The following is a 24965-nucleotide window of genomic DNA, read 5'->3' on the forward strand; positions in this document are numbered from 1 at the left end:
AGGTGTAAAAAAAGCACCTGCTGCTTCCCAAAAAACAGTTGACTGCTGCCACATGGTTGGAAGACCCCTATAGATCAAAATCTGGTAACTTAGATGTGGTAAATAATGGATTAGAGTAGAGGAGGAATAATAGTAGATAGAGTAATAGTAGAGGAGTAGAGTAGAGGAGGAGTAGAGAAGTGTAGCAGCCAGTAATTAAGAGTTGCAACCAGCAGCTAGGGAAGAGAGTAGAGTAGATAGAGTAATAGTAGTTCAGTAGAGTAGAGTAGTAGTAGTAGTTCAGTATAGTAGTAGTAGTCTTGCTGCTGCCGCTACGCACACACCAGAGATGGCCTGACGGATTAGCAGGCTTGGTCGAGCAGCCTTGGTGCTGTTACACACACACGAGAGAGAGAGAGAGAGAGAGAGAGAGAGAGAGAGAGAGAGAGAGAGAGAGAGATGTACAAATGGAGATAGCTAGTAAAAAATGAAACTAAAATTGACAAGCAAACAGACCAGCTAATAGTTGCCAGGCTAAATTCCAATACTCAAATTGCTAAAACAGGAACCCATGACGAAACAGAAAAAAGTTAATAGTACGCTTTCGCTGAATTGGATGCCACTTGCACTTAATAATAGCAAATTGATTCGTGCCAGCAAGCAACAAAGCAATAATATAAGCAAGCATATTCTAGCTTCACAAAAAAACATAGTCAGCCTAAGCAAGATCAACAAACCAGAAAGAAAAGCCTTTACTAGATTAAATTTGCAGGTGACCACTTAATAGTTTCATAAGGTGAACCTCTACACAACAGGTTTAGTGTATTAACTTAACTCTATGGTAACCATTAAAATATTTGGATGGACATAACAAAGCAAGGATCCACAGAAGTAGAAACCAGCAAAGTTAACTTGATCAAGCATTAACAACAAGTTGAAAACAGCTGTGTAAAAGAAAGACATTTGCTTCACCCTACAGTTTAATTAACTCAACTTCTCAAACAATAAAGCTCAGTCTAAACCTAGAGAACAATATTAGTTGGAGTTTGAAAACTATATACCGTCTACAGCCCACATATAGGAACCATGCTCTATTGAAGCTATACAAATAGGCAAATCATGTAATTACAAGATCTGAAATTTCAGAACAACAGCAGTACAGTCGAAAGGATAAATCATAGCCAGAGTTCTAGATCACGGACAACTCTGTTCTTTAACATTTTGGAAAGCTTTTGAAGTTCTACACATCTTTCTAGTTATAATACAAACATGATTTTTATGTTAACAGGGTCGAAAAGAATAAAGAAGCATTGCTGCGCAGACATTGACACAACCTAACAGGAAAGTTTAGAAATTCATATCTGGAGTTCTAGCCAACCAAAAATATTGTTCTTTAACAATTTAGAAATCTTATGAAAAACACTACAACTACTTAGTTATCAACAGGAGCTAATTTTTAAGCTAACATGGTCGAATTATACAAAATCTCAGAACTGTACAGCACACCGCAAAATCCTGACAGCAAACTTTAAAATTTCATAGCTCCCAAACCAGATAGGATAAAATCATGAAATTTTTAGGACAGCAAAAATACTTAAATTATCTACAACTTTTATATGGTCTAGGTTCACATAAAAGGTCATTTAAAGCATGAAAACATTTTTTCTAACCAAAACTATACCAGCAAGAATTTTTTAAGCACACAAATCAAATATTCTTTTATGCATTTCAGTACTTAAATCCACATTAGGACAGCACATACATGCTCTAATTACATAAATCATTTTTCACTCTTAAACATACAAACAAGTTAGAGTCCTAAGCAAAAATAAACAATCTAATTTGATCATCTTAGATACTTTAGAAGGAAGGTATGTTTAACATAAAACAGATCGATTCAGATGTCGTCACCAGTGCTGATTATGGAAGAGAGATTGTTGGCGTTACTCAGATTGATTCTGAGCTAGGGACATTTGTCATTCCCGGGTGTCATTGTTTGATCTAGCTCATGAGTCATGACTCAAGACAGTTGCCTCCAATTTGCTAGTGTTAATAATCATTGTGGGTGTTAGGGGAGTTGTGCTTGCTCTAGTGTGTTTGGACTGGGATTGATCAATGAATCTTAGTTGAATAGGGAAAATTAGTCTTATTTGTTGTGAAACTTTCTTTTTTCTTTTTCCAAGATACAACTAGTAAATATGAGTTTGTTGAGGTCAGCACCGGAGCAAAATTGAAAAGATACAATCTCCATATCGAGCAGTTAGGTTCTGAGACAGAGACAGAACTATCAACACTTCACTTAACATATCAGAATAAGCAGATACATGATCTGCACAGTAGACTGATACTTGATCACCCTAGAGTTTTTTCACGATAGCTCCACAAATGCATTGCTTGTGGCACAAGAAATAGCATATTTGATGGCAATATTAAAGTCAACAGGTATATTTATCAACTTTTTTCTTCTTCTTTTTGTTGTTTTGTTCTTCGTGGAGAAATGTTATCTATTCCGATCATTTACCTGACCAGCATTGCATAGATTTCTAGTTTCATGTCTGTGCCATACAGTTTTTTATTGCTCAATATTTCACAGTAGGTGAATATATGGCATCCTGATGTTACATATTTGTTAAGAATAGATTTAAGTTTTAACTGAAATCTAGAATACACTACTAAATCGCGCAGCACTGGTGACCACATCGATCTAGCCTAACATGTATTCCTGTCAACTACGCCCTCGATGAGGGTCACCAAGAACAAAACATCACAAGAACTTTGACAAAGAAATTGTGAGACGCTAGAAGCCTACCTCATCATTCCGTAGCGCAGCAAGCCTCTCCGCCATCAATCCCTACCTCAGCTAGACTGTCCTCGCTCACACCGTCTTCACCTCCTGCCCGGCGTGCCCTTGCCCCAGATTCAGTCACAAATCAGGCACCGTGCTCACTCAAGGCCGCTGTCGGCTCCGTGGCGAGGCGAGTGGTCGTCGAGGTCTTGACGAGTGGTTGGGGGAGGTGGGGGGCGGCGACCGGCAAGGAGGCGAGGAGGACACCGCGCGGAGGCGAGGAGAACACCGCGCGCCAAACCCTAGGCCGCCGTTAACCCGCGGCCTTGCGTCGCGAGGAGGAAGGGGAGTGGTGGAGGACCAGGAGGAGGAGGAGGAGGAGGAAGAGGAGGAGGACAAGGGTGGCCGCCGCTGCACGGAGGGCTAGTCACCGCCGAGGTCGTCGCCCTGCACTTGGGTAGCCTGACGGCGTCAGGAGGAAGAAGTGAGCGCCAACACATTTTCACCTGAGCGCCCCCCGATTTTATACTCAGGACGATTTGTAGGGGCGGTTCCTGAACCAGCCGCCCCTACAAATGTATTTGTAGGGGCGGTTCCTGATCTAGCCGCCCCTATAAATGCATTTCTATTTTATTAAATTATTAATTCTATAATTTTTAATTCACAAAAACACAAAGTAAATGTATATAATATTTTGTATTATTCTATATATGAACAAATATATATAAAAATAATTGTAGTCATAAAAGTTGCAAACATAACTCAATCTTGTCATGTGACTACAATTTGAATTTTCAAAATTTGAATTTTAAAACTTCAACTATAATTTTAGGACATTAAATGACCTAAAATAAAAATATTGTAAACATAAAAGTTATATAACTCATCAACATATACAACTTTTATTATGGTCATCTTGTCATGTGACTTTGTTTAAATGATTCAAAATTTAAAATTCAAATAATTTCAACTTGAAACAATATTTTGAAAGAGTAAATGACTTCAGCTGAAAAACTCATGAATACCAAAGTTGTAGAACTCATCAATATGTACAACTTTTATTTTGATCATCTTTTTATTTGACCAAATTTGAATAGTTGAAATTTTGAATTTCAATAAATGGCAACTTCAAACAAGATTTTGAAACCTTAAATGATTTCAACAATAAAAGTCGTGAACATAAAAGTTGTTGAACTCATCACTATCTACAACTTTTATTTTGGTCACTTTTTCATGTACCAAAGTATTAGTAAACATTGTACACAAATTCACATATGACTCATAGTTTCATGAACTATACAAAAGAAATGTTAATTTGTGAACAATGTTTACTATCACTTTGTCAGATGAAAAAATGACCAAAATAAAAGCTGTAGATCTTGATGAATTATACAACTTTGGTACTCATCACTTTTTCAGCTGAAATCATTTAATGGTTGAAAATCTCGTTAGAACTTGTCATTTTTTTTTAAATTTGAAAATTTAAATTGCTCAAACTTTGTCAAATGAAAAGAATGACCAAATCAACACAGTAACTAGATAGGGCATGATTTTAGAAAATTTTAGAAAAAAAATCATCACATTTGGAGCTAGTGGGGATGTTCGCTGGTCTGGAGGAAACCAGCCAGCCGGCTGGTTCCCCTCACTTGGCACTGTTCATCCATTCAGCTGAACAGTGTTTTTCTCTCACAACAAACCAGCCAGAACAGTATTTTTCAACCAAGTTTCAGACCAGCGAACGGGGCCAGTATGAGGGAGAAAGACTAGTTACAAATTTTACTATCTCCTACTTTTATTTGGCCATTTCTTCATTTTATAAAGTGTTAAGTGATTTTATAAAGATTTAGTAGTAATAGAGTGAATGTTGAAATAGATTCATCTGGATGTTGTAAAGGGTAATCTCACACACATGCATAAAATAAAGTCTAACACACATACATAAATATATAGTCTAACACACATACATAAGTATATAGTCTCACACGCATGCATAAATGAAGTCTTACAAACGTGAAGCGAGCACCCAAGGGTCATCTTGGTAGCCTAGATTCTTGAGGTCTAGGACTCTCAATCCGATCTCGTTCAGTTGGTGTTGTTTGATCTAGTGGCATCGAAACAGGGCCACCGTTATATCCCTTCCATAGTCAAGTTCCCACATCTCTTCAATGATGCCAAAGTATTGGATTTTTTGCCCCAATCCATCGAGAGCCTCTATTCGAACCCCGCTATTTTGGTTCACATATTTACTATCCTTTACGTTGGTATAGTACGTATACCCATTGATGTCATAAGCATTCCAAGATGTCACCTGTCTCGATGGCCCCTCCGCCAACCTACTGATGGTAATAGAGTCTATGGTTTCTCCAGGCGGTATGTTTTGGTCTTTCAACCATGTAGTTAGTCGTTGCTTATGCTGTTTCATGACCCAATCATCCGAACGACCATTTCTCTCCGCCATAATGATAGCCAAGTGTTCATCAATGTATGGTTGCATCAGTTTGTACTCTATAAGACACTGTAATGTGCCCGACTCACCTCTTTGTAATCATGGTCGATGAACACTTTTTTACCACTGGTGCCCTTCCCAGCCAGCCTACCCTTGTGATGAGAATAGGGTTTACCAATCCCTTTCTGTACTTTTAGGTACTCTTGACAGCACTCGACGACTTCTTCAGTACTGTAACCCTCTATCATGGAGCCCTCTGGGTATGCTCAATTATGCATGTATCAACTTAGAACTGACATGAACCGCTCGTAGGACCACATTTCATGCAAGTAGCAAGGGCCCAGCGCCTATATCTGATGAACCATGTGAATCATGAGATGTGGCATTATATCAAAAAAAAGTAGGAGGTAAACACATCTCCTGTTGGTTTTGTGTCTCCACCACAAATTCATGCAGGTCACTCAGCTCTTGCTTGCCAATCGTCTTCTGTGAGATCTTTGAAAAGAAATAGCACATGCGGGTGATGGCCATTTTCAAGAACTCTAGCTTTATAGCCCTGATTGCAATAGGTAGAAACAATGTCAGCATCACATGGCAATCGTGAGCCTTGCAGTGTGTTATTGACAAGTCCTTCATCGACACTAGCTTCTTCACATTTGCTGAAAACCCAGTCGGGACTTTGATCCCCCTCAAGAAAGTGCATATAGCTCTCTTCTCGGCTGGTGTTAGGTTGAAGCATACCACGGGCAGAGTGTATTTTCCATTAGCCTCAGGTACCGGGTGAAGCTATGGCATCACGTTTAGCTACACCATGTCTTTCTGTGCTTTCAGACCATCCTTTGACTTGCCTGTGTCCATCAAGGTAGCAATGAGACTCTCAAAGACATTCTTCCACACGTGCATAGCATCAATGGCATGGGGGACCTCCAAGTCTAGCCAATAAGGCAGATACTGAAAGAAGATCGATTGTTTCTTGAAAGGTACGCCTTCGACGGGAGGTGTGCTTCTATCTCTATTCGTCCCATCTGGATTTTTCTTTCCATAGACGACGCGTATGTTTTTCACCATTCTGTACATGTGTTCTCCGTTATGACGTCTCTCCAGAGGGGGTTCAATCTCTAGGGCATTGTCATAAAATCTAAAGAATAATTTGTTGCGATACTTATGACTTGTCTTTAAGAAGCGTCGGTTCCTTAGGTAAACTATCTTCTTGGATGCATCCAGGTACACCCATGTAGTACCATCCAAGCAAACCAAGCATCCCGTCTTTCCTTTGATCTATCCAGACATAGCAAACGGCGCAGAGTAATCATTGGTAGTAACAAATATTATTGCTCTACATACGAAGTCCTCCTTTCAGAACGCATCATACATCTGCTCCCCATGCCTCCATAGCCTCTCTATTTCTTGCATCAAAGGCTCGAGGAACACGTCTATATCAATGCCTGGTTGTTTAGGGCCAGAAATAAGAATAGTGAGGAGAAGGTACTTTCTCTTCTGACACAACCATGTTGGGATGTTGTACATGGTCAAGATCACTGGCCATGTGCTGTGGTCGCTCATCCTCTCATTGAAGGGATTCATTTCATCGGTGCTCAAGGCAAACCGTACATTCCTTGGGCCATCGCTGAATTCTTTGTGCTTCTCATCAAACCTTTGCCATTGACTACAATCAGCCAGGTGTGCAATCTTATCATCATCCACCTTGCGCTCATCATCCCACCATGTCATGAGTGTGGCTTCTTTAAGGTTTAGGAAGATACGTCTCAAGCGGTCGGTCACTGGCAGGTACCACATTACCAAGGCAGGAATTCTTCTCCGCTTTGCATCATTGCCTAATGGAGTGTCCTCTAGGGACTGAGATTCTTGTACCACCTTTTTTGTTCCCTTCTTATTCCTCTTTTTCCTCGTGGAGGCTTCGTCCCCACTGTAAAGGTCATTGTTCTTGTACCGGCTGGCCCCACACCAGGGACATTTATCCAGTGACTTGAACGTTTCACCACGAAAAAGTATACAGTGGTTGGGGCATGCATGGATTTTTTTAACCCCCATTGTCAATGGACTTATGACCTTCTTCGCTTGGTATGTGTTGGCGGGAACTGAGTTTGGTTGTGGCAGCACCCATGATAGGAGATGCAATAGATCATTGAAACTATAGTCTAACCAACCGTACTTAGCCTTCAGGATGAGCAGCTCAAGCACAAAACGTAGCAATGTCCAATGTGTTGGACAACCCTTTTCAACACCATACACAGTCTCCTTCGATGCTTTTGTCACCCTTTCCAAATTTTCTAGACCTTTCAGGCTATTTAGTCAAATCTCTGGTCCAAGGGCTCGAATCATGTCCTCCAAATCATCTTCATCCCCGACACGTGCTCCACCATCATTATTGGCACCACCTTCGTCGTTATCATCCCAACCACTAGCATCACCACCTTGTTCATTGCCAAACTCAAAATACATTCGTGCATCAAGCTCTACTGAATATTGGGATAGGGATTCTATGGTTTTGTCGTCGTATTCCTCCTCATCCTCGTCATTAACAATAACCGTTTCACCATGATGAATCCACACTGTGTAGTCCTCAACAAATCCTCGCATAATCAAATGTGATATGATGATAGTCACATCTGTCCATGCCATACGGTTCTTGTAATCTTTACAGGGGCAAATAATTGTATCCTTATTCTCTTTCAATGTCGTTGCATGCTTCTTTGTGGCTTCAATAAATTTATCCACCTCTTCATGGAAACCTGTCTTGAACCTTAACGAACCATACATCCAAGAGTTCCTGTACTCCATCTTTTACAACAACAACAAAACAAACATTAAAGGACTACTTATTCAGATATATATATATATATATACATATATATATATATATATATATATATATATATAAATGAATCAAATTAATAATTACTTGAGAATAATTGTATATACTTCAGATATATATGAATATAAATCTAATATAATTACATGAAGCATACAAACACACCATGGTAGAGGAAAATTAATTAATGGTCCATTTATCCATAAATAATTAAAATACATATTTATTGATTACAATAAACAATTTTAAAGACAACAATTAGAAACAATTATACTTTACCCAATATCTTTCATACAAACCCTAGTCCAATTTTATCAAACATAAATTTATAAAAAACAAAATTAATAAAAAACTAAACCCTAGATCTAGATCTACATGCACATGAAACATAGATCTACATGCACATAAAACATGCATAAAACTAATTAATTGTTCACTAAAATCAAGAAACATGGACCAAATAAGGGTATGATCTTGTTCCCCTCCCTAATTTACCCTAGTACATTTAAAACTTGGGTCTAATTTGCTTCATAAGTAGCTCAAGCACCATAGAAGAGAGAGAAAAACTAATTACTCACTAACCAACCATTAAAACTTCAAAAAAAAGTGTGGAATAGTATTTTCTTACCTTCTACAACCTCTCCACCAAAGGATTTGAGACTAAAACCTTCCCCCCATAGTAGAGCAATTTTGGGAGGTTCCTAAGGCCTCCCCACCTTTCTTTCATGGGTTGGAGTGAGTGACCCGAGAAGGAAGAAGGTGCTGTAGCTGTTTTATATGCGGGTCATTTGTAGGGGCGGCTCGTGATTGAGCTACCCCTATAAATCAGAGCTATATATACGGGGGCATTTGTAGGGGTGGCTCAATCACTAGCCGCCCCTACAAATAGAAACACCAGGGGCGGCTGGTGATTGAGCCGCCCCAACAAATCAGACCCCATTTGTAGGGGCGGCTTGTATCACCAGCCGCCCCCGCTGTTCCATTTGTAGGGGCAGCTAGTGTCTGGGCACCCGAGCATGCCACTGTAGGGGCGGCTCCATCACCAGCCGCCCTACAAAAAAGTCGAACCGTTGCTAAAAATCGTTTTTTACGTAGTGATTAGTTCCAATAAACTTGTAATGGAAATGCTTCGAATGGGGCGTTCGACCATCCGACCGCCGCTTCCCAGACCGTTGAAATGACCGCGCCGTTTGCTCGCTCCTACCCGTGCCGCACGGACCTGCCGCCATCCGCTCGCTCCATCCGCCGTGCGTGCTCCCATCCCGCACCGCGCATGCCACTGCCCCATCCCACGCTGTGTCGTGCTCCATCTCGCGCGTGCCCCCCACTCCGCCTCACGGCCTTCTCCAGCGCGTCGTCCACCTTCTCCACTGGAGCGACCCGCCACGACCTTCTCCACTAGAGCGGTGCGCTCCGCACCACCAGCGAGCTCTACACCAGTGAACCCCATGCCGACGAGCCTCCATTCCCAAGCGCAGCAAGGAGATGTTACACTGAAAGCGCATGTTGCAAACATATGTTTCTGGTGTTTTAGAGGTATGTTGCAAGTGTTTTATATCAGTGTTGTAAAAGTAGATCGAGATGTTGCACGTGTTGCAATGGCTATGCATATATGTTTCAAATGTTTCATCTCTATCAGGCGTATGTTGCAAGTGCTTTCATCTGGATGTTGCAAAAGTAGATCTGGATGTTGCAATCGTATGTTTTAAGTGTTCCATTTTTCTTCTTTTACATGTTGCAATTGTTTTATCTGGGTGTTTCAAAAGTATATATATCGGATGTTGCACCTGGGATGCGCGTGGGAAACGGCTGGCGGCACAGGCGACGTTCAGGGTGGCGTGGGCGATGTTCGTGACGGCGTGGGTCTGCTGCTGCAGTGCTCGGGCGAGCCCAACGCGCTATGGTACTCACTGTGCAAGCACCGTCTGGACGCTAGCGCCCCGCATCAGACGTTCGGGTGCTAGCAAGTCCGCTTATAAGAACATCCCATTCGCTTGTATCTAACGGAACTGAACCCACAAATTTACTATTTCTGAGTTGGCAGTTTGACCATTCACATCCATGGATTCTTAACAGGTAATGGACCATAAACGAGCCAAAACGATATTCCATAGTCAAAATCCAAGCATTGTAGCCTTGTACTTCCTCCATCTTGTAATATAATGTATATTCTAAATATTTGAGGATTGCTTAAGAGAGAATACAAAAGATATATATGTGGCCTTACTTTTTATTTCCTTATCAGACGCTTTATTATTATGATTAATGGAGACCGGTTGATAAAAATGACAAGGATCCATATATATAATACATGCAAATTTGTGCGATTATTTATGAAAAACGTACTGCTTTTGTTCTCCTAAAATCTCGCATATTTATGTATAGTTTTTGAACCCTAGAATACACTATATTACAAAACGGATAGAGTATATGGAAGTCACGAATTTGACATGCATGATCCATAAGGTTTTTTTTATCTGAAGGTCCTACTATATATGAACTTCTTACTTTTTAACACAGGGCCCACATTATTTCAGTTATTCCACATTCAGAGAGGGGGAAGATCTCTATACCACGATCTCACTCGTCTACTTGGATCCTCCTCTGATGAGGTGGAAACCCATGTACAGTACATGATACGTTGTGCCAGGACGTACTTGATCTTCCCTTGATTTTTCTTGGGTTAATAAGTTGAACTCACATGATCTCTTGTTAGTTAGTTTAACCTGGTAACTAAGACATATGGTGGACTCAGCACTTAATTAGCTAAATTAACAACCTAAATTGGAGTAGTACATCCAACCCGCCGCGGCAAACTGATTTGTAACGAAATACGGGGTTTTGTGTTCAGTCCAACGATCGCAGCCACCACCATCCAGAAATTCAGTTGCACATTGCCATGATTAGTCTTTGTTCTCCAAAACGACCATGCAATGCTTAACTAACCCATCATTATATCAGACTTTGTCAAGAAACGCTAGCTGGTCTATACTCGAGTACAGTAATTAATTCTCAACTGCTAGGTCAGCTATACGGTTAAACCAACCAAAAAGCATTAAGCATCGTGGAACATTGTTAATTAATTAATTAGATCCAGAAGCAGTTTACCGGATAGATTAGGGTCTGTTTGGATTCTCTAGTCTAAAGTTTAGGTTGAGGACTAAACTTTAGACCACTTTACCTTGCTTGTGTGCTCTGAAACTTCTGTGAGATGGCCTAAAGTTTAGACAACATTTTAGAATTCTGTGAGTTTCTATGGGGAAGGGGATTGGAGACTCGGTGAGCAATGATTTGATGGCCTGGATATCAATATCAATCATTAGCACCGCAAGTCAAAGCCTAGCAGTTACAGGCAGATGCTGATGCACATAAAGTCGTTACAACAGGTATTAGTGACACGTTCCTTGGTAGATTGTATTCCAGCAACAACCACATCAATTAGAAGTTTCAGAACAATAATGATTAATGATAATGTTTGTAACATATAGTCCATCAACCTGTGCATATGTACGGGCTTGCAATTTAGAACACACATGTAACAAAAGGTACTAAAGTATATAAGCATATGTAGTTGTAAAGTTATAATAAACTAGCGTATAGTTCTTGACAGCTAAAATGTGCTAAAAATAGTAATGGACTATACCATTAAGTTCCTGGAGTCAGGACGTTGAAGAAATATATTTTGAACCTCAAAATTGAAGTTCAAATGAAGAAAGGACAGTTTTGGGCTGAATATGCTGAAACTGCTCCAGCTGGTTTTCTAAACTCCCTGTGCATCACCCGGCATGGCTTCCTGGCCCCGAGAAAACTGGCCAGGCGGTTTCCTTGTTCGGAGACTGGGTTGAGTCGAACTCGGTCTAGACCTATATTTTTGGTCATGGGAATCATTAGGATTGAGTGTTAGAGATGTTTTACTCCCACTATATAAATGAGAGGATCACGGTCGATTGAGGAATCAAACTTCCAATTGTCAAAAAACACATCTACTACTCCTTTTACCCTCTTTTTCCATCTACTACCACTCCTCGTTTTTCATCACTGCTCCATGGCTAGTGGATCGACAAAGATGGACCTCTAGCCACCGCGCGCCCTGACAGAGTCTCTCTCGGGCATGTGGGGTTTTGGGTTTCAAGAGACCTCGTCGGTGTGTCTTGCGTATTGCGCTCCCGACGAGGCTCATTCAGTGACATGTCTTATGTATCACGCTCATCGCTGGAGGCACCAGGTGAAGTGTTCCTCTACGAGTACATTATAGGTGTCAACCGACTTGAGCATCGGCTAGGCCAATCTTTGGCCCGCTTATAACGAGTGATCTTGCTTCTTACTAGTGTGGTGACCTAATTAGCGTCAATCAATAGTCCTCACCGAAAAAGGAGTAAATCCCTCAATCAATGTTACAAATAGCGGCTATAGCACACTGCTATAATGCCGTTATAGCGTCTTGGACAGGGTGCCACTAAGATATTGCATATTTTACCGCTATTGCTGCTATGAGCGCTATTTGACGCTTAATAACCATGAAGGTACAAGTAACAACTCCCAGGCAGCTCACACAAGAGACATCCACCCCATCTCTAGGGTACTTACCAACAATAACTTGCTCATTAAGCATTCCACATAATCCACAACAACTCATCCTCATAACTCATACTTTTTCTTTGAAAAAGTATTGGATTTGAGAAAACACAGTGCTATGAGTATCTATGATGAATACCAAGTCCTAAGCATATATACTAGATAACGATATATCATCTAGCATAACAATAATTATTAAGTTTCAGCAAGGCAATCAAGTCAACACAATTCAAGGATAGCTATACAAACTGGGTTTACCTATGTTGTTAAAATACAATTCATGTATAGTTTGCAAAATACCTTCTACTGGTTGTGTTTGAAAATGGGATCAACATGATCAAGAGGGAATAGGTTGGACTTTTCTTCGTTGGCACCCTAGGAAAAATCCTGCTAGCAGTTTGGGTCTTCAAGTTCAAGCTTGAACTCGCAATACTGGATTTATAACATTTCCTGGCCTTCGAGGTCCTCGTTCTTCTCTGATCCTAGGCCACTCCGTTAGCTAAAAACACACAAATGATCAAGCAGACGAGCAAATACAATCAAATATAAACTTATACTCAGTTGGTCTCTAAAAAATATGAAATTAAAAACACAATCAACTGAGTATAAGTTCATATTTGATTGCGTTTGCTTGTCTGTTTTAGTCGTTTACGTGTTTTTAGCTAACGGAGTGATCGTGGATCAAAGAAGAACAAGGACTTCAAAGGATATGAAATTTTTTGAATCTAGTACCGCGAGTTTAGGCTTGAACTTGAAGACCCAAAGCACTAGTTGGATTTTTCCGATGACGCCAACGAAGACAAGCCCAACCTAGTCCCTCTTAATCATGTTGATCCCATTTTCAAACATAACTAGTAGAAGCCATTTTGCAAACTATTATGGAAAATGTACTTAAGTGACATAGGTAAACCCGGTTTGTATAGCCATCCTTGAATTGTGTTGACTTGATTGCCTTGCTCAAACCTAATAATTATTGTTATGCTAGATGGTGCGCGCAAGCATACCCGATGGGTATAGCCCCCGAGCCCCCACGCAATTCGCAGAGTCAGTCGGGGGTTCATTCGATTCGCTATCTCCTTCTCAGGGACGTAACATACCCCTATGTTAGACTCTTGTCACTTTATCTTAGTGTGGATTAAACGTCCACTTCTATCTAAACTAAGGCAATGAGATTATCTAAATGTAATAAATGTGTGTATTAGTCTCCTAGGACTAGTATTTGTATCATATTTGAGTTCTCAGATAACCAGAGGCATTTCAGTTTTACTGTGTATAATGTGTACTCAAGGTTTATCCGTTCATGTTGCAGATGAAGATCCAAGTCAAAGATCCACATCTCTACAGTGAATCTAGTGTCGTCTCGAGTAATTGGACTCTGCCCACTTAGCTGCTTTATTTGTGCTTGAGAAACAGCTAGTGGAAAAAAATGGTGCCCAATTGATGGTTTTATTTGTGTTCTTGCCAAATCTATTGTCGTCCAGGTCCCTTGATCGAACTGTTCCCTGAATCGAGAGGTTATTTTGGGTTTTGTACATGACATCTGTTTGAACCATGCTGTAACATTAAAACTTGTTTCCCGCTGTATATATATGTCTATATGTCTCATTCTTCAATTGTAAACATTTATGTAGACTCTATCATAAAGACTCATGAATGTGTTCCTAGAAGTGGAAACAACATATGGATGTTTCATGTCTTCCCATTGTGGCAGAACCATCCAAATTATATGGCCCACGTGCACCTGTCATTGTCCTAAGACCTCTGACTACTGCACACGAGAGCTAGATAACTCCGTAGTCTGTCGGGTGTCCTCGGGGAACCCCGAATCATCCACATTTTATAACTCATATAGGATCAACAATGGAGTTACCACAACATTACAACATTGATACAAAAATTTCATACATCGGAGTTGTGGAAGATTTACAACATTAGGTTACAAAACATGTTATGTATCTTTAAGTAACACTTGAGTTCCAAATGTTGAGTAGAACTATGGAAGTAACTTAAGTGAAGTACCTAAGATAGAAGAGACGACTAGATCATGTCGAGCCCACCGACATGACCTTGATTAGCAGCACATGTCAGAACCTATAATGGGGCTTAACAAACCCCGAGTACATGAGGGTACTCAACAAGACTTACCCGACTAAAAGAAAAGACTCCAAGGGTATGAAGGCTTAAAGGAATGTCTGAAGCCTGAAATAAGAGTAACTTTTGCAGAAAAGCTTACTACGAGTGAATCCTTACTTTCAATGTTTTAGCGATGTATTAAGTCCATATCAGTATCTAGTTTGCACCTAATCTAAATCAATCACTTCTTTAAACATCTCAACTCATTTCTTCTCATATCCATAAGTCACCATGTTTCATTGATTAACTACGATGATGGTGCGAGAATCTAGTCTCTTGTTACCATAGAGCAAACGACGATTCGAACCGATTAAACTCAGCTGGGGATTCCCAACCACATGATATATGTAGGTCTTAGACCTACATATATCAACCTTTACTCGGATCCTCCAAAATAGGAACGGGTTCGTGCCACCCGAGAGCATAGTACTCCACCACCCTACCCTATTCCAGTAGGGTGGGTACACGCAGCTCTCACCATCTCTCCACTCCTAGTGCGTGGTTGTCCTTTCCCATAATAGAATAGCCAAGGTATCAGGCTTATCGGAGTATGTGGTTAGTACTGCAAAATCTTGATCCAAGGGCCAACAACGGACGGTCCTTAACCGACACAAACGGTACGAGCATGACCAGGTGAACCTGTCTACCCAAGAACACTTACCATAACATCAAGTCCTGCCCGATCTCCATTTAACATTATCCTTAACATGGTATTCTCACGACCCATAAACGGGGCCGAGAAGAACAAAGGTAAAACCTAATTCTCGCAAACGATGAAACCATCATTTGACTTCTATCGAAGTCTAAGCATTACTAAGCATTAGAGGTATTGACCTGTTCAGACTAATAGGGTAGAACTAAGGATACCTGAATATCAAGATAACCATGCATCAACGGTATTCAACCAACTCCTAATTACTTAATGCACATCTCACAAGACGTAAAGTGTATTAAAGATTTGTAAATACTAGAGAAGGGTTTATGCTCTAGGCCTTGTCTATGTTTGCAGAGAAGGTTGGATCCCATAGAAGGACCACATAAGTTAAACTTGGCACCAACACCACGGTGGATGAAACTTCTCCAAAACTTGATCAACACGGATCTTTTCACTCACGTGCACTACACGTAATGAGTGATTCTTTGATTAACATGATGGAATGCATGACATGATGCATGATGAGAGACATTCAAGTGCATGACAGAAGTTAAACAAGTTAAGAAAGTTGAGTACAACTTTCCTTCACTAATCAAGTTAGGTTAACTACTCACAAAGCAAAATTTGTTATTATTATTAACAAGATTACTTATAAGCAAAACAATCATGAAAAGGAGTTGCCAATGAACAGCAGAGGTGTGGTGTCCCAAGGTCTACAATTCATCCAAAATCACACTCAAGTCATTTTATGATTTCTCCTAATTATTTAGCATTAATTAATTAATTAAAGGCATATAATTAAGTAGACAATCAAAATTTATCAAAACAGTACCATAAATTTTGTGAAGGCAGGACTAAGCATGTAAAGCACACACACAAAAATTCATCATTAAAGGATAATTATTTTGGTTTATAAAAATCATGGATTAAGCATTTTTCTATTAAAAGAGGTGATTTTTGAGCATGCAAAAACTAATTATTTTCATCATTTCATATTTATCCTAAGTAGAGCATACAATAATAAAGCTACACAAAAATTTTCATAATTTTATCACACTTATCTATTTAGTTATAAATTTCACAAGAAATCAACATTATTCACATTTTCTGAAAAAAGATAAAACCGGTTAAAACCTCTTCTCACTCACCCACTCCCGAGCCACAGTCACTGACAGAGGGGGCCCGGGGTCAACCCGTCCAAGCCCAACCTTGACCACAAGGTCACCGGCGGGTATGGTGGCTAGCTCACCAATGGCGAGCTCTCCGACGACGGGGACTACCTCTACCTGCTCCTCTCATGCTCGCGCACTCATCTAGGGTATTAGTTTAGCGGCTAGGGTTTCGTGGTGAGCTCAACGCCGGCCATGGCGGATGGCGGAGAAGAGCATGGCGGTGGCGACAGCGGAGCAGCTGCTACCGACCCTAATCGGCCTAACTAAGGTGTGGTAGAACCACAAAAATTATGCTGGCCCACGTGTACCCGTCATTGTCCTAAAGACCTCTGACTGCTGTACACGAAAGCCAACTAATCTGGTATCTATCGGGTGTCCTAGGGGAACCCCGAATCATCCATATTTTACAACTCATATAGGATCAACAATGGAGTTACCACAACATTACAACATTGATACAAAAATTTCATACATCGGAGTTGTGGAAGATTTACAACATTAGGTTACAAAGCATGTTATGTACCTTTAAGTAACACTTGAGTTCCAAAAGTTGAGTAGAACTACGAAAGTAACTTAAGTGAAGTACCAAAGATAGAAGGGACAACTAGATCATGTTGAGCCCACCAACAAGACCTTGATTAGTAGTACAAGTCAGAACCTGCAACAAGGGTTAACAAACTCTGAGTACTTGAGGGTACTCAACAAGACATAACTAACTAAAAGAAAAGACTCCAAGGGTATGAAAGCTTAAGGGAAGGTTTGAAGCAAGAATAACTTTTGCAGAAAAGTTTACTAAAGTGGATCCTTACTTTCAGTGTTTTAGCTTTGTATTAAGTTATCATCGGTATCTAGTTTGCACCTGATCTAATTCAATCACTTCATTAAACATCTCATCTCATCTTATATCATACCCATAAGTAACCATGTTCCATTGATTAACTACGATGTAGATCAGGGAATCGAGTCTCCTTCTCTGAGAAGCAATGATGATTCAAATCGATTAAAACACAGTTGGGGATTCCCAACCACATGACATATGAAGGTCCCGGACCTACATATATCAACCTTCACTCGCATCCTCTAAAACAAGAACCGGTCCGCGCTACTCGAGAGCATAGTACTCCACCGCCATTCGTCATCCCAGATGTTTCGGTAGGGTGGGTACACGCTACTCTTGCCATCTCCCACTCCCAGTGTGTGGTTGTCTTTTCACATAATGGAATAGCCAAGGTATTAGGCTTACCGGAGTATGTGGCCAGTACTACAAAGTCTCGACTCACATAGGTCTACAACGCTACGGTCCCCAATCGACAAAGGCAGAAGCACTACATTGAGACTCCATTCTCGATGCAAGCTACCCTCCCGGTCTCAATTTAACATTATCATAACCATGGTATTTCACAACCCATAACCAGAGTTGAGAAGAGCAAGGTAAAACCTATTTCTCACGAACGATGAAACCATCATTCAACTTCTATCGAAGTATAATCATTACTAAGCATCAGAAGTATCGACCTACATACTAGTGGGGTTACAAGGAAGATATTTGAATAAATCAAGGTAGTCATGCAGCAATTGGTTTACACCCAACTCCTATTTACCTAATGCACATTCTATTGGACTCAATTGATAATAGCATTTGTAAACAACAAGGAAAAGGGTTGTATGCTCCAAGGCTTGCCTTGGTTAGTAGAGGTGTTAGGTTCTCCTAACGAACCACAAATATCAAAACCAACCTCCATAGGTGGATTCTCTTCCTCTGTAACTGATCACGGTCACTTCCTCACCTTCGGTCACTACACATGATAAAAGATGCATGCTTGACATGATGATATGCAAATAAAAATGATGTAGGAAAGATGTATGCAAGTGCACGGATGAACTAAAACAAGATTAACAAACTTGAGTACAACTTTCCTTCACGGTACAATTGCAAGTAATTGACGTAAAGCACTTTTAATTATTATTATCACCAAGTTGATTATGAGCGCAACCAATAAGCAATTAAATTGCCAAGGAACAATAGAGGTTAAAGTGTCCCATGGTCAACAATCAATTCCAAAACATACCCAAGCTATTTCATGATTTATCCTAAGCATTTTGGTATTTATTAACTAATTCATTAAAGCATGGAAATTAAGTGCATAATTAAAATTTATCAAAACAGTACCAAACTTTTTGTGAAGGTAGGTTATTGCACATAACATTTACACAAAAAGTTTCATGATTAAATGATTATTATTTTAGTCTATAAAAATCATGGAATGTACATTTATCAATTAAAAGAGGTAATTTTAAAGCATGCAAAAACTATTTATTTTCACAATTTCATATTTTTCCTAGATAGATCACATCATGAAGAGGCTACACAAAAACTTTCATGATTTTTGTGCATTCCTATATTATTTTTTATGAAATAAACAAGAATCAGCTTATTAATCATTTTAAGAAAACCAAAATATGCTAGAAAACATTTTTCACCCGAGCCCCCCATACCCATTGTCACATGAACAACTAGGGTTATGTGGTGAGCTCGACGCCGGCCATGGCGGAGTGGCGGCAATGCGCCGGCCACGGCGAGGTGGTAGAAGTAAAGCAAAGCTAACTGATAGCCTCAGGAGCTCACCGCGGACATACTCGACCACTCGGTTGAGGCGGATACGCGACGGAGAAGGTTGTCGGCGTCGAGAGCGGACGCGGCGGCAAGGTGGCATTCCGGTGGATCTGGCGCACTTCTGACAAAACAAGGAGGCCTATGAGCATGAAGGCAACATGAGGAAGCTAAAGCATCAAACGGGAGAGCAATAGGTGTGCTGGAGAAGCCTGGACACTATGAGGTGGTGTGCGGCGGCGCCGACGAGCGTCCGTGGTGGAAAGCGGCGGCGCGAGCGACTCCAGAGATGCGAGGCGGTGCAAGCGTGCTCGACAAGTGCTCAATGGCGAGGCGAAATTAAGGGCGCGAGCAATTGGACGATGGACACACGCTGGAGGCGAATTCGGTCAGTGAACTAGAGCTCGGCGGCGGTGGCAGGAAGAAGAAAAAGGAGAACACGGCGGCCGGCGCTTAGCTTTATAGGCGAGGATGACGTCGCGACCTTGACAGCGCCTTCGCGAGCATGGCCACACGGACAGCCGCGCGTCCATGCGCGAGAAGCAGCGCGGAAGTGGCTAAACGGGGCACGGAGATGACGCGGCAAGCAGGCAGCCTGCTCTCCCCGGCAGCCACTGTTTATGCTGACAGCCCATTTTCTCCTCTCTTTTTCTCTTGATTCCAAACAGCAACTCGAAAAACTTTACTACTATAACTTGTTCAACTTGATGATATCTCCAACTTTTCTGAAAGAATCCTCCTCTAATTCTAGCTGGTTAGAGAGATCTAGGTGAAGAACATGGGTACCTCGAAACTGAACCACAGATCTTCAGTTAAGGTTTGAAAAACAGTTTTGCTTAGCAACCTTTGAGCAATTAATTAACAACTAATTATTAATCAAACATCACAACCAATCACTCATTATCAAAGCACAAACATCATACCAACAATGGAACAACACTTGGACAACTTTTATTTATGAAAATTCATTTATTAATTCACCAAAGTTTGAACTTAGCACTGATTTCCATGACTTGGCCAAAAATGCTAAGGGAGGGAAAAACAACATTAAATTCAATATTTGGAGTCCAATTTCAACATATTTAACTTAGAAACACCCTCATATTTTGATTCTACATGAAAGCACTCACTTTGTACTAAAAAGTTTATTTTAGCAAAAAATTATTTGTTTAAGAAATTTCACATATATAAATTCACAAAGAACCTTAAACATTAACATTGTTAACATTTCATGCAACATATATATGCTATAAATGAAACATGGAATGCATTTATGCCACAAAGCCTATGCATGATGATCAAGGTTTTATTAAGTTTGTAACACCTAGGGTGTTACATAAGGCATCCTAAAGGTGCGGGAGGCTCACCGTGACTTGGTGACGCGCGCAGGCGAAGTGGAGACGGCTCGGACACGGCTGTCGGCGTAGAGGGCGACGACGACAGCTCGAACTGGTGGGCATGGCGGCGTTCCGGCAAACCCTGTGCGGTAGAGATTAAAAGGAGAGGATGATGAGCTTCACAGCATGCCATGGGATCCAAAACGACAACAGTGGGAGTGAGAGCTGCTCTGGAATGAGCTGACCACGGTGAGGTCGAGCTCAGCGGCCATGGCGGCGCTGCCACGATGGAAACGGCGCGCACGGCCACTCCCGACGACAAGAGATGGTGCAAGAAGGTCAAGAAGGTGTGCGATGACGAGGCGAAGCTAGGCGCGTGAGCAATTGGGCAGAGATGGATTGGTGGCGATGAATTTGGTCGGCGACCATGGAGCTCGACGGCGGCGGGAAGAAAGAAGAAGACTGCGACCGGCTTCGGGGCGATTTGAAGGTGGTGGCGAAGCATCGCGGCGTCCAGCAGCTGCTTGCGACGCTGCCACCACATCAGCTACGTGACCGCGCGCGAGAGAGCGGCGAAATCGATCACGGCGGCTCAACGACGAAGCTGCTGTATGGCACCTGGTTGCTGAGTATTGTAGCCTACTGAAGCCCGATGTTCCTCCACCTTTTTCTCAGTAGCAACTTGAAAAACATCCTTAATCAAAGTTACTCATCTAGATGCCCTCTCCAACTTTGTTTACAGACTCAAGCTCTAATTCTAAACGGTTAGAGAGATTTTGAATGAGGAACAGGGGTACTTTGAAACTGATTTCAGAAATTCAGTTAGGGTTTGAAAAATTGGTTTGGTTAAGCAACTTTGGTAATTAATTAGTGAACAATTAGCCATCAAACATATCAATCATTTACAAGATATCAAAGCTCAAACATTCCACCAAACAATGGAACATAGTTTGGTCAAATTTTATTCATAACAATTCATTTGATAATTCTTCAAAAATTGAACCTAACACTGCTTTTCATTGACTTAGACAAAAATGGCTAAGTATGGAAAATAACATTGAATTCAATTTTTGAGCTCAAGTTTAAACATATTTGACTTGAAAACTCTAACAAACCTTTATCCCATATAATAAAGCACACTCTGAACTATAAAGTTTACTTTCACCACCAACTCTAAACCTTTTTGGAATCAGGAGTGGACAAGCTGATGCCAAATGGTATCACTGTTGGCAGTGATAGGTGGGTTCTCAACAACTGCCAGTTTTAGCCACAAACTGACAATGATACCAAAAAAAGGAAAAATGTATGTTTCTAGGATTTGAACCTATGCTACAAAATGTGACATCTGATTCTATCTTTTACTTCATATTTACGAATCTAGTATTATATGTTTTACAATCTAGATCATCTCAAATGAAAAAGTTGTCAACTACAAAGTTGAAGATATCATCGAGTGCTACAACTTTGACATAGATCTAGTCTCCAGTGAATTGGTTTAATGGGTATGATAATTTATATCAAATATTTGGATATCCAAACTATCTCAAATGAAAATTGGTAAACCACAAAGTTTTAGATCAAATTGAACTCTATAATGTTGATAAAAAGTTTGTCTTCATCTGACATCATATAAAAAATTACAATTTTTGTCGTGTGTACCGATGAGTGCAAGACATAGCCACGAACTGACAGTGTGATATGTCACTACCAGTTGGAGATGATGTCTGGAAGTAAAAACCTACTTTCACCGCCGGTTGTAGCCATGAATCAGTAATGATACACTATCACAATCGGTTGCAAAGCAACCAAGAGTAATAATGATGGCATTGATATATGTTTTTTAGTAGTGAATTGCATTTCTTCATTGCACCACTCTCAACATAGCTGATAGGGCATCCATACCAGTTATACAGCAGGGGTTATAGTATGTTACCCTATATACCTAAGAACCTTGTAATTTCTAAAGAACTCACCTGTTTCACTAGTCACCTCAAAATCCATTTGCTGCAAAAACCTTTCTTTATTATTGACACCTCTTCAAGAAAGCTCCTGTGAACCTTGTCATATATATGCATTTTTTAAGTTGAATTCAACAATAATGTCAGGTTTTTGGGAAGACCTCTAAACTCATGCAACACCTCTTGAAGCATAATTACTACCATCCAGGATGTTTATTTCAGGTATGAACGCAGTCTCTAGTTCTTGCCAATGATTTTCTCTGGCAAGGGTTGATGTGTTTTGTTTATATTTATAACCAAGGAGACTACATATCTCTCCTTTTGCCATATCGTGCTCATATATAATTAATAAGAGCCGGTCATCTAAACCTGCCCTAGAGGTTGTTGGTGTAAGCCTGCTGCTGGACAGCGCGGATGGAGGTTGAGTCAAGCAAACAAGATGGCAGACGCCCTTTTGAATTCAAGCAGATCAGGCGGGAACTGTTGATAAGCAGGCGTTCAGGCAGTTACGCTGAGGCTCCTTTGTATCTTGTTTTAATCAATTTCTTGTTTGCCATCGTGTGTGTATGCTACTGGTATAAGTAGCAGAGACTAAGTAGTTGATGTAAGCGCATTACTACTGGTGTAATTGCGTTTGTATTCTCCAGTAAACATCAGTGAAAAGAGCACTATCCTCCGGCAGTTGCCGTTCGTGTACTCGTCTGTTCTTCTTTGTTCTTGCGCGCTCTGCGATCTAGGCTAGCTAGTCACCGTGTTCATAGCTGTGATTTGATCCTCGTTGCTAACAGAGGTTACGTACATGTTTTGAGCGGTGCAACTCAAGCTTAAATCCATGTAAGAACAGATAGAAATCTGGCTAGAGAGAAAGCAGTACTATATAATTTATTATCTACAGAAAATTGGAAGTCTACACATTGTCGTAACAAACAATAATTTGATACACAGTGTTGAGAAAGCATAGTGTTGAAACATGCATGGTATGTAGGCCTTCAGGTCTGTGTTGCATGCATCCCCGTCTTCCATTTTTTTCAACCCTTGCCATTTACACTGTACCTTCAGGAGGAGATCACGTAGCAGAGAGCCAGAGATGATCACAAAACACACTCTCCATTCCACTGAACCACATGAGAAATGGCTAAGAAGATGGTTCACTCACTCTCTGCTGCTTGCAAGATCGATTTAGTAGTTAAAATTCTGGTTTGTGTTGAAGGTCATGCCGAACTGCCACCATCCTGGCACTACGTTGAGGAACTGGATGTACTGCCCACCTGTGCTGGTCACGGCGAAGCTAAGCCCCTGGCCGACGAGCCCGGCGAGCGCCTGCCAGTTGGCGCCCCAGTTCCTGGACATCTGGATCCACCCCGTGTTATCGCCCTTGATCCAGGCGGCGGCCACGGACCCGCTGCCAGCGAGGTTCTGGATATTCACGAGCAGGAAGTAGTAGTTGCCGGCCATGCTGAAGCGCACGCCGCCGTTGCGCCAGCACTTGACCTGCTGGTACTGCACCGGGATGATGCCGCCGCTGTAGACGCCGATGTTCTCCCACGCCGGCTGCGACATGTCGAAGTGGGGCAGCCCCGGGCCGCACCACCCGCCTTTGGGCAGCGCGTAGTTGGATGGGCACAGGTTGGTGGCCGTCACGGTGATCCATGTGCCAGGCTTGCAGTACTGGCCGCCCGGGCGTGATGCGTCGCAGATGATGACGTAGCACTGCCCGCACGACGCGCCGTCGTTGAACAGCACCGGGCTCAGCGCTGCGTTGTTGACGCCGTACCCGGCGTTGTATAGGTTCTCGTAGCCGCATGCGCCTCCTGTAATGTATACATTTATTACGAATAAATATGAACATGCATGCATAGATTAGCATATATACATTTGTCTTGTTCAGACGTAGACGGATTCGCATTTATCCACGTATGTTGGGTGGATTGGAGTAGAACTTGAACTAAATTCCACCTCAATCTACCCCGACACATGTAGATTAAGATGAATCCGACAACATTCATACAAGGCCTTAAGTAATTTGTCTCATCATGTACCGAATGCATGCATGCAAAAGTAATTACCCATCGTGTCGGAGCCATCGGGTCCACCATAGAACGTGGCGGTGCCCTGAGACCAGTCGGCGGCGGCAAGCGCGAGGCACGCCGCGAGCGCTGTGCAGAACAGCATCAGGGACTTGGCCATTTCTGTTGTGGACATCAATGTAGAGGCTGCAGAGTGTAGAGAACGAGATGGCAATGAGGATTTCGTTTGGTTTAATATTAGCTGTGGGATGAGAAAAATGAGATGCATGGCACTCGGGACGCCGGTGTGCTTAAATAGATGCATGTCATGCTGCATTGGAATGTACACAATTCGTGGATATGATGATGTTGGCGAGGACTTGTATTTTTATTCTTATAGAACAAGCTGATTAGTTTTTTAATGATGAAAAGATCGAGTTTAGAGTCCAGCATCTCCTTTCCAAGAGAAAGCATA

The 24965-nt window shown here is 41.3% G+C and overlaps 1 protein-coding gene across 1 annotated transcript; it reads right to left on the reverse strand.

Annotated features, from left to right (window-relative positions):
• Positions 1-23549: 23549 nt before the first annotated feature.
• LOC136488316 (expansin-A31-like) lies at positions 23550-24686 on the reverse strand. Its single transcript, XM_066485296.1, has 2 exons — positions 24551-24686; positions 23550-24295 (listed from the first exon to the last, which is right to left on the reverse strand). The coding sequence occupies exons 1-2, from the start codon at positions 24684-24686 to the stop codon at positions 23664-23666; spliced, it is 768 nt and encodes a 255-aa protein (XP_066341393.1). The 3' UTR covers positions 23550-23663.
• Positions 24687-24965: the final 279 nt, after the last annotated feature.

The sequence above is a fragment of the Miscanthus floridulus genome, chromosome 1, assembly GCF_019320115.1.
Source record: "Miscanthus floridulus cultivar M001 chromosome 1, ASM1932011v1, whole genome shotgun sequence".
Taxonomy (NCBI): Eukaryota; Viridiplantae; Streptophyta; class Magnoliopsida; order Poales; family Poaceae; genus Miscanthus; species Miscanthus floridulus.